The sequence below is a fragment of the Podarcis filfolensis genome, assembly GCF_964270895.1.
Source record: "Podarcis filfolensis genome assembly, chromosome: 7".
NCBI lineage: Eukaryota > Metazoa > Chordata > Lepidosauria > Squamata > Lacertidae > Podarcis > Podarcis filfolensis.
In genome coordinates this window covers 87,230,092-87,243,463 of record NC_139603.1, presented here as the reverse complement: position 1 = coordinate 87,243,463, position 13,372 = coordinate 87,230,092, and the positions used below count along the sequence as shown (strand labels likewise).

Sequence of the window (13,372 nt, the reverse complement as noted above, 5' to 3'; positions counted from 1 at the left end):
TTTCCAGTGGCTGATGTCCAGTTTCACTGAGCCTTACGGAGAACAAATTCGTTTCAAGTCAAGAGCAACCTGTATGCTCCAGTCTTCGATGTGTTTGCAATCTGCCCCATTCACTGCAATGGAGGATGCAACTCCACTTTTACAATGCACTCTCCACTGAAGAAAATGGAACAGACTTTCTCAGCAGGGACATCAGTGTGTGCAGCTATGAGAGCCACCGGACATTGCCCAGTACATACAATCTATCCCCGATGGAAAGGATTCCCTATCTCGATCCATTCAACCCATAAACCCATTTCCCAAAAATTCAGTTTGGATCTACCCCACAACCCAAACCCATTCCCCAACAACAAAAGATAATTGCAGGTAAAAAATTATAACAAAAAAGCATATTAGGCCCACTCCCGCCCCAAATGAAAAATGTTCAAACAAAAGTTTTGGGACAACAATACGAAGATTGCTATGACAAAATAGAAAGGAGGTGTTATCTGGAGTCTTTCACTGTGTCTGTGGGTTTGGGAAAGATCCTGCACCTTTGTCCCCCCCCCCCCCCCAAATAATAATTAGTGATTTTTCTCTATAAAAAAACCCTGATCTATTTTTCTTCACTGAAATATTGCTGATCGTTTTACGGTTAAAAGAAATGGCAGGATTATGTCTGAGGAAAGATTGCGATTTGTTATTTCACCACAGAAAATAAGAGAAGAAGCAATTCCACATGTTCATTTTCCCTCAGAAAAGATCAAAACTGCTTGATCAATTCTTACACTCCTCTTGCCTTCTTGCTGAACAATTTCCAGCTAACTTGGCCACTTGGAAAGTGGCGGCATCGATTTCTGTTTGAGTTCTTATGGAAACACAGAGAGAAACGTGTTTTAAAACATGGTGGTTCTGAATTCAAAGTCTGAGGGGTCAGATCTTTTTGTAAAAAAAACATGGTGTCAAGAGGAAAATGCCAAATGCATCAGGCCATTTCCTCGACACAATATGACAATCCAAATCCTGAAGATGAGGAAGACCTGCATGTTAAGATGCTTCCATACTTTTCCCTCACAGGACAAAGCTGGAAGAACATCTCCACCCCATTTGCATGGGTCAGAAGCATGGAAAAATGAGCGGAATGACGCACGCCAAAGAAATGGAACTCCTTGGGTTTCAAGTTCTCTTTTTATTGAAGAAAAGAAAAAGAAGAAAAAAAAATAGATTTTTTTTCCCAAGTGGATTTTACTCAATTTTTTTTTTTCCAGTTTGATTCAAAGTCCCTAAGGCAATGTTCTCCATATGTTCTCAACTTTTCCATGTCTCTTAACCAGGGACCGTCCACTTGAGAAAGCAGACAGGAGGAAAGATGTTGTCCAGTCTTTCGAAAGCAACGAGGGGGGGAAATGAGGCCACACATGAACCTTTGTACAAAGGCCCACAATGAGCTTGCCTAGGGTCTACTAGCAGTCAACATATGACCTACATTCTTGTTTGTTCATTGTTTGTTTGCTTTTTTTGTTTTGTTTTTTAAAAAACCTCCCCTTCCCACTCAAGGTTCTTTTCTCTCTTTTTTTTTTGTCTGGAAACCAGTTGAGTGGATCTCAATTGTCTTAAGTGGAGATCTGTTCATTGTCCATACATCACACTTTTTATTGTTATTGTTTTTTACGGAGAGTTCAGAAAATCCAGTATGGAAGGAGATGTCCACCGCCACCACCAGGACTCCCTCTTCCATCCAACTTCCCTGCCCCAATTAGGCATCCTCTGAGCTAGCTCCCAGAGGACTGCTGGAGAAATCCCAACTTTCTGATGAGGAGGCCTCTTCCCGGTTGAGGGGGATCTCTGTTCCCGATGACGTTCTGGTGGCTGTGGGGAGACAGAAGGGAGATGGGCAGGTTCCTCTCCCTCCACCTCTAGAAGAGACAATGGGTCACAGGATGTGTCCAGTGGAACTGTGGGTACCCAATGCTCAGTCAAGCTCCTCCTGAGTTTCCATTCCAGACATCCATTGGCAGCACGCCTAGCGGCATCCTCTTGGTAAAGATCCTCCGTTAATCCTTTTGCCGCTGAGGCCGATGTCATTTTTTTTAAAAAAACAACAACCTCTAATCCACCCTTTCCCCTTATTATTTCATCATTCCCTTCCCTTCGCCGTGGCCTTCTCTCTTCCCCCACCCACCCCCGGCCATCTTCCTTACCTGGGAAAGACCGTATTGCGTTCCGTACCTACTGCTACTATGTTCTACAAAGTAATAGTTTTCCCCACCCAACTCTGTCTCTCGAGAACAATACAAAGGTTACTCCATATTATGTTTCCTTTTAACTGAAAGGTTTCGAAAAGAAACCAACAGACATTGCTCTCTTGCTCCATTTCAATTCCGTTTGATTGGTTCTCTTTTTATTATTATTATTTTAAAAAATCTTTATCTGTTTGTATTTTGTGTTTTGTTTTCCAGGGTGGGGGGAAAAGGACACCCAAAGAGTCTTTCTTCTTGCTTTTTTCCCTCCTCAGACCTCTGTCTGGAGGTCGATAATGTCCTGTCCCACCAGGGGGATTGTGGCGCCCGCCTTTTCCCACTCAACAGTTTTGAGTTCCAAGGGAGACTGTGACACCATCTCCATGTCCTTTTTAACCCACGCCGGCGGGGAGTGGACCTTCCGGATCCCTTCCCAGGGTCTCTTGTTTGGTGTCTGCTGTTTTTCTTGCTGCAACAAAAGGGGGGAAGGGGGGAAAAACAAAACAGAAAAAAGAAGAGATCAGATTTCCATGAAATTAAATTGAGAGGAAGGCCAAAAGGTTTTGTCGATTCTTTTGGCTGAATTGATTAAAAAAAAAAAAAGCTTTCGATCGATTAAAATGGCACTGGATTAATTGGGAGGTGGATGCCTTTAGAATTAATTACTTGAATGCAAGTATTTGCAAAAGACTCAGGTGACAGTCAATATATTTGAAAAGGTAATTTCCCCTTTCCTCTCCTTTACTAAAGAATATGCATTTATAGTGCCAACTTCAGTGCATGCATTCATTCTGCCCCCCCCCCCACCAAAAAGCTATGTCCATTTGGAGCAATTTGGGTTGGGGTAATTGCATGATAAGAGAAGGATAAATCCTCCTTCCCTGGCACTGGGCCTTGGCCATGAATGCCCTACCAGAGGGATGGAGACCCTTCAGCCAGGTGCTTGAATCTGGTCCTCCACGCCTCCCTGTTTAGTCCCCAAAACTCCGAAACTCTCCCCAGACCACACCCCCTCATCAGCCCTGCTCCGGACTTCCCTATGGTACTCTGGTTTGGCTGAAATGTGTCCTTGAGCTGTGATAATGCTTCTTGTCTGGATGGATGAAGAGATGTGGGCGGGAGAGGTTTGCAGAAACTTCTGGGTACCTAGAATGCACCCTGCGGTATTGTCAGGGATCGTGCTGAGGAGGGCTGTGCTGAGGAGGAATGATGGAAGCCTCCCCCTGCTCCTGAGCAGGATCCTGAATCTTCCCAGGAGCAGTGGGGCAGTATAGATTTGGAACAGTGGTTTGCAGAGGGACATAGTTCAAAAGGCAGAAGTTGGGAAGAACTGGGTGGGGAACAGCTAGGAGAAGAACTGGGAAAGAAAGAGAGTTAACAGTCACTCTCTCTGGAATGTGTCCATCTTATCAGTCCAAGGTCAAGGAGATCAGATAAGGTGGCAGCTCTGAAAGCTCAGTGGCTGCGAGATCAGGTTGCAAGATGCGGTAGTGACGTGGGCGACAAGGGGGAAATTGGGTGGAATCTTTAACTTGGGAGCACCTTCATTCCTAGGAATGGATTCTTTGTTTTCTCACTGTGATTATTAAAATCTCTAACTGGTAAGAGTCTCCTTTCATTTTGTTCTGTTTATCTACTGCCAAAGGGGGGCGGGGAGGAAGCTGAGTCCCTGAAGCCTGACAGGGATAGAGGTAAAAGTCACATCCATTGCGCAATACAGTTTTCCTTTGTCTCCGCCAATCACATGTATGTAGTTCCCAGAAAAAATTCCACAACCCACAAGGGAATGTAACCCTCAGCCTGAAAAATGTTCCCTATTCCTGCTCTACCACTGCATCTGCTATTTGCATTTTTTTAAAAAAAGTGGGAGCTCCAATCATGGCTCAGTTGGAATCGCATCTAGTTTGGTCCTTAATTTCACCATCCTTTCCCTTGTTACGCTAAGGAACTAGCTGCAATGGCTTGTAGGAGGAGTAGGAAATGGGGGTCCCCATGCAATGTATCCAAGCCCTGCCCATCCCACAATATGGCAGACAATTCATGTTCCTGATGCCATCGGAAATCTCATCATTCTGGATCAACTGGAAGGGATCACAGCTATAATTATCTGCCATCTTGTGGAAGGCCAAGGCTCATGTAATTTGACAGGAAGCATTCTTAAAAACCTGATAAACTTCTGCTTGCTCGGTGGCACCAGACAAACTTAGTGGTGTTCTGTGATTTATATAGATGTTGGCACAATAGGATCGTTCCATAACTCTACCCAAAATAGCATGTTCGAAACCCAAGGGGGATATTTTGCTTTTAAAATGGTGCATCATTCTCTTAAATAAAGCACGCTGTAGAAACCTCACCAAGAGCATTATTACAAGGGATTTTTCATGCGAAATATCTGCCATGGGAAAGATTAGGGGTTACTGGAGAGAGAAAAGAAGGGCAGGATTCAATTCAGGCAGTCACAGCACTGGGGGAATGGAAGTAAGGTGCACATATGTGATGGCTGAGCAGAAATTGAAGGAAACTCATGAAACCTCACTGGGGTGGGGGGAATAAACCTCCTTTTGTGTTACAAAACTTATCCACTAGTCTTTGGAAGTAAGAATTTCCCATTATTTTGAGAGAATATCCCTCCATGCTGTGAGCACTGGAGGAGCTGTGTGGGAATGTGGGGTCGGGATGAAATTCAAAGGAGGGGGGTTAGCATGGGGTGGGGCATCTGCAGGGTTGGTGAGCAACATGAGCAGGGTCTGCAGCCCCTGGTAATACAGCGGTACCTGTTTGGATTCCATTCCACCTTTTGCTGCAGACATGGGATCATTGTGTGTCACATGTCTGTTTACATTCCAGCACAGATTGCTGGCGTAAGCAGAAATTCCGCTCTGTATAGCTGTTGTTCTTGGCGCTCTCTCTGAGAAGATGGCAAGGAGAGACGACATGTTTCTTTGTCCTAATTTATGTTTAATAAGGGACGCGGGTGGCACTGTGGGTTAAACCACAGAGCCTAGGACTTGCTGATCAGAAGGTTGGCGGTTCGAATCCCGTGACGGGGTAAGCTCCCGTTGCTTCGTCCCTGCTCCTGCGTACAGCTTCCGGGCCATGTGGCCAGCATGACTAAGCCGCTTCTGGCGAACCAGAGCAGCGCATGGAAACATCATTTACCTTCCCACTGGAACGGTACCTATTTATCTACTTGCACTTTGATGTGCTTTTGAACTGTACCACTGTACATATTGCTAATTGCATGGAACACACACACAAACATTTAAGTTGTGACCTTGCAGTTTTTACATGTTTCTAATGTGGGCCTTGGTACTTAAAAAGTTCTCCACCTTTCTTACATCAACTCTATAACATGAAGTGGTCATGAAGGTTGCGCCCTTTTGTTTCATCTCTATCCGTTTTTTGGTCCTGAGGTGTTCCCAGATGCCCAGAGCCTGCCATTCCTTTTTTTTCAACAAGGCTTTTAAGTGGAGATTAATTATCAATCAGTACCTGTATCAGAAGGATGCGGGTGGTGCTGTGGGTTAAACCACAGAGCCCAGGACTTGCCGATCAGAAGGTCAGGGGTTCGAATCCCCGTGACGGGGTGAGCTCCCGTTGCTCTGTCCCTGCTCCTGCTAACCTAGCACTTCAAAAGCACATCAAACTGCAAGCAGATAAATAGGTACCGCTTCGGCAGGAAGGTAAACGGCGTTTCCGTGCTCTGCTCTGGTTTGCCAGAAGCGGCTTAGTCCTGCTGGCCACACAACCCGGAAGCTGTCTGTGGACAAATGCTGGCTCCCTCGGCCTATAGAGCAAGATGAGCGTGCAACCCCAGAGTCATCCGCAACTGGACCTAACAGTCAATGGTACCTTTAGCTTTTTACATATGTACGTATATATGCTTTGGGCCACAATTTACCCAACATATGGTGTCTTCCGTTGTTCAGTGTGAGTAGTGGGAATGGTTTCTACAAGAAAGCCATTTCCGAGCTTGGGAGGAGAGGGGGTTGCGGGCTACCCCCTCCCCCACACGCGGGGGCTGGCCTTCTGCCCCCGCGAGAACAGGGAATCCCCGGGCGTGCCTTTGACCCTGCCCGCCAATCGGCGGGCTGGGGAGGCGGGGCCTAGCCTATTTAAGGCCAGGCATGCCTGGGGACCGCCCTCTTTCCCCTTTCCAGCTGAGCGGTTTTCCCATCCCACCCACCCTTTAGGCTTAGCTAGCTATGACCTTGCTATGGACTCCGGTTGGTCGCCGCAAGGGGCCTGGTAGTAATTTTTCCAATTTGGCGCACTTCTAGCCTTTTGGTTTTTTCGCCTACCTCGTAGCAAACGTCACAACTTCTGTGGTATTGACGGTTAGGCATTGGCAAGGGTTAATTGTTATGCAAATGAATGGGGGGAAGGAAGCGCCATCACCTTCCCGCAAGGAAAAGGGTAGTCCGGTAGAGGACTCCGGGGGGCGTTGCCTTGTCCGAAACCTAGGGAGGTAAGGGCCTCCGGCACGCCCCCGAGCGGTGACACCCGTGGGATCCTAGTTGGCGTACTTCAACAGGACTCCCACGGCTTGTGGATAACCCTTCCCGGTCTCCATGCCAGGTAGTCGATAGGAGCCAATGCCTAAGGCCAATACCTTTCAATTCTGCAATCTATAAAGTTGTGGCCTTTTATGCCCATTAACCTTAAATAATGTGTCCAGTGTCTTCATTTCACAGGGGGGAGGGGACTTGCCACGCAAAGGCTTGGAAAACACACATTCAACAGAATGAGTTGCAGTTTAAATGTAAAAAATAAGTGCTTCCAGTACATAATGTGGGTCTATATAACTAGACTGAGATGATTATCTTAAGAAGGTGTTCAAAATAAGCGATGAATGGCACAAAAATCTTTTTGTGCTTCCTTTTTCTATCCATTTGTCCTCCAATCACTTAATATTTGTTCTTACTAGATGGGCTGTAGCCTATTTTATTATAAAGATAGACTTTTATTATAAAGATAGTCTTTATGTATTTATGGATTGTATTAGTTATATTACATTGAAATAGGTCTTGCTTAAATTGAAATAGGTCTTGCTTAAATGCAAAGTGGTACAAAAAAAAAGCACACCTTTAAAACGCACTGATAGTTTTCCAGTATTGCCCATGTTGTACATGTTAAATATTTGAATTAAGCCATTCATTTTTTTTTTTTAAAAGAAAGTAAAAACAAAATACAGCCCCAGGGATTTTAACCTCCCTCCCCTGCAATGTGTTGAGGAAATAAATGAATGCCACATTTGCAGACCTCTTTCTCTGCATAAATTCTGGGCATCAGGTTTGCCCATGAAAGGCTTCAGCTCAAAGCAGGAGATTGACAGCTGCACTGAACTGGAAACAGTTCTGAATTCGGTCCCTCCTCAAGGCTGTGGATCAAAGCCACCACCCTCCTCCCCAAAAGAGATTGGGAGAATATTCCTTTTATCACCTTCAAAGGAAATACCGGGTGGTACATGAACAAAAGATTCCTTCCTCCTCTCCACAGTGCATAGTTAGAGGCTGAGCTCAGATGGCTTCAAGCATCACCCAGTCTGAGCAGGAGAACCTCCCTTCCATCACTCAGTGATGTGACTTCAGAAGCAAGACGTTCTACTGACTGGGTGAGTTCTGCAGGAGGGTCTCCTGCTTATTGTTAGCAAAGCCACTTCCAGCTCATATTCCCCAAGTCTTGGTTCACAGGAGGGGAAGGGCTGATCTAAAGAACTTCAGCAAAGTGCTTAAGGAAGCGTGTGAGAGATATTTTGAGCCTCAAAGGGATGCTCAGTGAAATCTTCCTTCTGCAAAGCCTAGTCTCTCAAGCCCAGCACTCTGCCTCAAACAGTGGTCCATGAAAATCCACAATAAGGGCACATCAAGAGATCCATCCTTCTGCTGCTCACCAGCAGCTTATCTTTGAAAAGTCACAAAATATGCACTCTTGATGGATTCTCTTGAAAACATAGAACCAAATAAACATAAGTCGTATGGTTCTGTGTTTTCAAGGGAATCCATCAAGAGTGCATATTTTGTGACTTTCAGAGATTTATTTGGGTTCGCAGAGAGTGCACATTTCATATATTTCATACTGTTTAATGTTCTGCATAGATTATATAAAGGGTTTATATTGACATCGCATTGTTGTACTTGGTCATTGTGTTACCTTGGATATTACTGATAATTGTTAGCAACAAAGGGGTTTAATTGTTTGGTTACTGCTCACCAGCTGCTGGCATTCAGTGGCAATACTGCCTCTGAGCAAGAACGCTTCCCTTCCTCCACCCTCCTCCTCCTTCTTTCCTTTTGCGTCAAGGGACTGTGTTACATTTTTTTTATTGTTCAAAGCAGCTGCTCTGGGGGGGTCTTCTGAGCTGAAAAGCTAGGGTGAAAAATAGCACTAGGAAACCTCTAATGAAATAAATGTTCGTGCCCCCATCCTTCTCCAAATATTTTTCTATCTTCACTGCCTAGGACCCTTGTACCTACAGGACCACCTCTCCCAGTATGCCCCGCGGAGGACCTTAAGGTCCCTAAATAGCAACACCCTAGAGGTCCCAGGCCCTTAGGAAGTCAGATTAGCCTCAACCAGAGTCAGGGCCTTTTCAACACTGGCTCCGGCCTGGTGGAATGCTGTCTCATGAGACCAGGGCCCCGCAGGATCTGATCTCTTTCCGCAGGGCCTGTAAGACAGAGTTGTTCCGCCTGGCCTTTGGCTTGGAATCAAATTGATCCCCTCCCTCTTTCCTTTTTCCTTTCTCCTTCTGTGATGGAACTCCTATTTGGGGACTTCCCTGGCTTTTTTCTGGCCCACGTAGGACCAGTCTGGATAGTTGGCCTTGGTGAAGACTTGACATTTTCATCCCCAAAAAGGTTTTTGATCTGAGTTCCTACTGAAATGAGGCTGCATTTTAATGTTGTATTTTAATCTTGTTTTTAAGTTGTATTTCAATCAATTGTTTTTATACTGGTGTTAGCCACCCTGAGCCTGGTCTTGGCTGGGGAGGGCGGGGTATAAATAAAACTTAATAATAATAGTAATAATCTAGTTCTCTTTGGAAGACATCAAACTTGAAGACCTTTCACTAACTCTTGTCTTATGTTTGTGAATTTCCAGACAGTGGCCACGATTACTGCATGACCGAGGATTGGACTAGAAAACCGTTGGAGTCTGTTCCAGCTTTGCCATTCTGCGACTCGATGTGTTGTGTGAAGAAGGGAGGTTTTCTTCTTCTCAATGGCGATGTCTGTCCTGACAGGCATCAGGACAGTCACTGGGGTAGCCATGGAACCAAGGTGATGGAAAAGCTCCGCAACCATAAAACATGCTTCTGAGATGGGCGAAGTGGACATCTTTGGACATTGGCAAGGCAAGAGAAGGTGGTTGCCAAGTAGGTATGGTTTGGGAGGGATGCAGTCAAGGCTCTAACAATGTCAGGGAGGAATGGATTGGGAGAGTTGCATGAATTCTCTTTTCTGTGCGATGTCGGGAGCGGAAGGATCAAGGGAGCATTCGAGGGGTGCTTGGCCCGTGACTGAGAGGACCGGATGCTTACTTAAGGATAGGAGAATGCATTTGAAGACATGCGCCGCGGCGACGATTGGAGGGAGGATGTCTCTATGAGGTTCATTAAGGAAATGCAGGCAAGTAAGACTTACGCTAGCGTTAGTTTTATCACTTCCGCCCGAAGAAACACTCCATCGTTTTATAGCCTGAATGCACAAGAGAGAACAGGGTGTTTCCGTCCTCTTTGATCAGCATAATTGAACTGGCGCACACCAAGGAACAAGGGTGCGCCTTCTGCGCCCAGGAGAGCAGTGAAATAACCATTCCAGAGCATTTCCCCTTTAAAAACATAGTGCTTGGTGGGGAAAAGGAAACATGCAGAACTGGAGAGGAAGCTGCAAAAGGAACCATAAAATCCTGGCAAGCAGTGTTGCATTACGCGCCTCCATAGGAACACAGAAAGCTGCCTTCTACTGAGTCAGACCTTTGGGTCCATCAAGCTCCTATTGTGTACTCTGACTGGCAGAAGCTCTCCAGGATTTCAGACAATGGTCTCTCCCAGTTACACCTGGAGATGCTATTGCTGGAGATGCTACACCTCCAGGTATACCTGGATATTCATGCATTGCAAGGGTTGAATTAGATGACCCTTGGGGTCCTTTCCAACTCTACAATTCTATGATTCTGTGCTTGTGTGCCAGAGACTGAACCAGGGTCATTCTGCCCACAGAAGAGGTGTTCTGTCACTGCACTATGGTTCTTATTAATTTCTAAAGGCAGCATGGGGAGAATCATTCTTGAGATTATACCCTAGTTATTTTATTTATTAAATTTATTACTTACTTTTTTTGCCACGGCAACTCAAAGTGACTCACAATATTTTAAGCAAGCAAACACATACATGCATTAAAACCAGCTTTAAAAACAACCTAAGACAATTTGGGGTTTGTTTGTTTTTTAAAAAAACCTACATTAAAACATCCCATTCATGAAAACAAAAATGCTGTAGATAATTCAAAGCCAAAGGCCTGGTGAAAAAAGAAATGTTTTTTGTTGAACTAGAAGCTGGTATTGACTTCTGATTCATCCTGCCTTAATTAATCCAGAATAAAGGAAGATGATCATGGGTAAAAAACCAGGATGTATCTGCAAGAAGTGATTCTTCATGCAGAACCTGCTCAAATCTCCCCTGCTGCTTAGCTCAGTCATGGAAAGTTATTATTATTTTGCACAGGTGTAGCACAAAGTATGAGATAGTGTTACTCTTGAGCTTAGTCCTGCATCTGTGTAGTCTACTAAAGCACAGTAAGTGCTGTAGGCCAGGCACTCTGCTTGGGGGCCAGATCATTATTTCTGCCCCCCCCTTGAGGTTTAACAGGTGGGCAGAGCCTGAGATTTAGGAATGATGTCGTCATCCAAGGTCGATAGCATTGGGACAGTAGAATGCAGCTTTTGACGAAGGACAGACTGAAGTTTCTCCAGAAAGAACTTCCAGCTGAACAGTTTATGGGGAAAATTTATGGGCTGGGGATCATCCATCATTTGGCAAAAATCCGCCTGGACACCATTTTGGCCAGCGATTCCTGGACATGTCCAGGAAAACCAGGGTGTATGGCAGCCCTATATCTCGAAGACACAGGAGCAGGGAGTCAGAGGAAAAACTGAAGTCATTTAAGCCTTTCTCCAGTCAAATGAAGACTTATCAGAAACAGATTTTCAAACTGCAAATATCCTCACATGGGTGGGGGAGAATAAAAGGCAGAGGGGTTTTGCCCACAGGTGCAAAATTATGGTTTTTGGAATTTCCCAGATCCTTTGTTTGCAGGCCCCCAAATAAACTAGGTCCCCGAGGATGGAGTTTTCAGGAAACTGGGCCAGAACTCACCTTGCTGTCTGCTGTTGGGGACTCCTTCTCTTTCTCTGCATGCTGCAGCTTTCGGTTCAAGTCCTGGAACATGTCTTGGTGACGTTTCCTTGTGTGCATGATTTTCTGCAATGGATGAGAGAGAAACAGGTCAGGATATCCCAAGTCCATCAAAGCCTCAGGCAGGAATTGTGAGATCAATTAAACCTAATTAGGAATGGGTGAATCTGTCCCAGTTTCTCATTGTTCTAGTCCTCATTTCTCCACATTTCCATATCACTTCATTATATCACTTCATTATATATATATATATATATATATATATATATATATATATATATGATGAAAATTATTCAGTGTTTTAGTGCAAGTCTTTCTTAATATAGTTATTTTTGGGTGCAGTTTTCCCTAATATAAATTTACTGATTTACACTTATAAACTGCTTGGTTATTATAAAACTTCTAAGCGGTTTACAGTTTTTTAAAAACATGTTAAGATGATCAATAAAAAGGTTAAAAAGAGGTATCTAAAACATTTGTAACATAATTAAATGAGCTTTTAAAGAAATAAAAAAAGATAACTAAACTCAGCAGAAAGCAAAAGGATTAATACACATGCCGGCCTGCTACATTTGTGGATAGGGTCGCCAAACAAAAACATTTTAAGCAAGCACCACAAAGAGAACAGCAAAGGCGTTTGCCCGGTGTCAATAGGCAGGGAGTTCCAAAGTGTGTGTTCTACCATAGTAAAAGATTGATTTCTTACACGTGTGGAATGAGGATTATGTGGCACCTGGAGGAGTGCAATGCATTTCTGTATGCTATTTTCTCCAATGCATGGACTTTGATGCATATTAGATCCTAGCGTGGGCATTTGCATGTCGAGACCCCGAGACCCCCTTGTTGATGAATAAGACACAAGGACACAGATATTCAGTTAATGGATATTGGGCAAATTTAGGCCACAACTTTATTGGTTACAGAATGTGAGCGGTATTGGCTTAGGCATTGGAACTGACCCAAATATATCTGACTCCTGCCTGTCACGCAGGGAGTCCTGTAAGGGTCAACCACTGGTAGGGGGAGCCCGGTCAATGCAAACCAACTCGAGCTCCCCCTGGGTTCCCAACGGGGTCGTGGCATGGGCCTAGCACCACCTCGGGCTTTGGACAAGATCCACACCCCCGGATTTCTTTAACAGAATACCCTTAAGCTTGGAGGGGCAGGTGATGGCCACACCTCCCCTCCTCCATCATAAGATCAACCAATGCCTAACTGCCAAACCTAACAAAGTTGTGACGATTACTACGAGGTAGCCGAAAACCAAATGGCCCATGCCAATTTGCCAAGTGGAAAAATTCCTATCAGGACCCTCAACGGTGACCAACCGAGGTCCCTAGCAAGGCCAATGTCGAAACTTGAAAATAGGGAAGGTGGGAGGGAGATTGAGGATGCGAGCCAAGAGGAAGCTCTCCGGCTTGTGCCTAAGTTTAAATGGGGCTGGTAACCTCTGGGTGATGCGGGTCCGCTGCAACTCCTCCCCACTAGGAAATGGAGCAGATTTCTGAACACACTGGAACTCCACTGCATATTCAGAGAAGTGCAAATTGTTTTGGAAACTGCGAATTAGGTAGGGTTGCCTTTAAATGTGAACTGGATTGAATTTCTCCCCTGCAAAGTAAAAATGCAGGACTGAACCCCCCCCCCAATGGCCCAATGAGTACTGAGAATGATCATTGCTCTCAGAACGCGGGATGTCCGTTTGCAGGGGGTTTCCATTTGGTGGGTTCACCCC

General features: G+C 45.0%; 1 protein-coding gene across 8 annotated transcripts in view; it reads right to left on the bottom strand.

Moving 5' to 3' along the window:
- Positions 1–1,148: 1,148 nt before the first annotated feature.
- Positions 1,149–13,372, bottom strand: part of ADGRB1 (adhesion G protein-coupled receptor B1) — a 390,585-nt gene continuing 378,361 nt past the window's right edge. For 4 of the 8 annotated variants that reach the window (XM_083621823.1, XM_083621822.1, XM_083621821.1 and 1 more), the window contains 3 exons: positions 11,599–11,703; positions 9,866–9,919; positions 1,149–2,688 (listed from right to left, as the gene is read on the bottom strand). In XM_083621823.1, coding sequence (XP_083477949.1) covers positions 2,491–2,688; positions 9,866–9,919; positions 11,599–11,703 — 357 coding nt within the window. In that variant the 3' untranslated portion in view covers positions 1,149–2,490. The remainder of the gene's footprint in view (positions 2,689–9,865; positions 9,920–11,598; positions 11,704–13,372) is intronic. The other 4 variants (XM_083621827.1, XM_083621826.1, XM_083621828.1 and 1 more) reach the window with 1 other exon arrangement.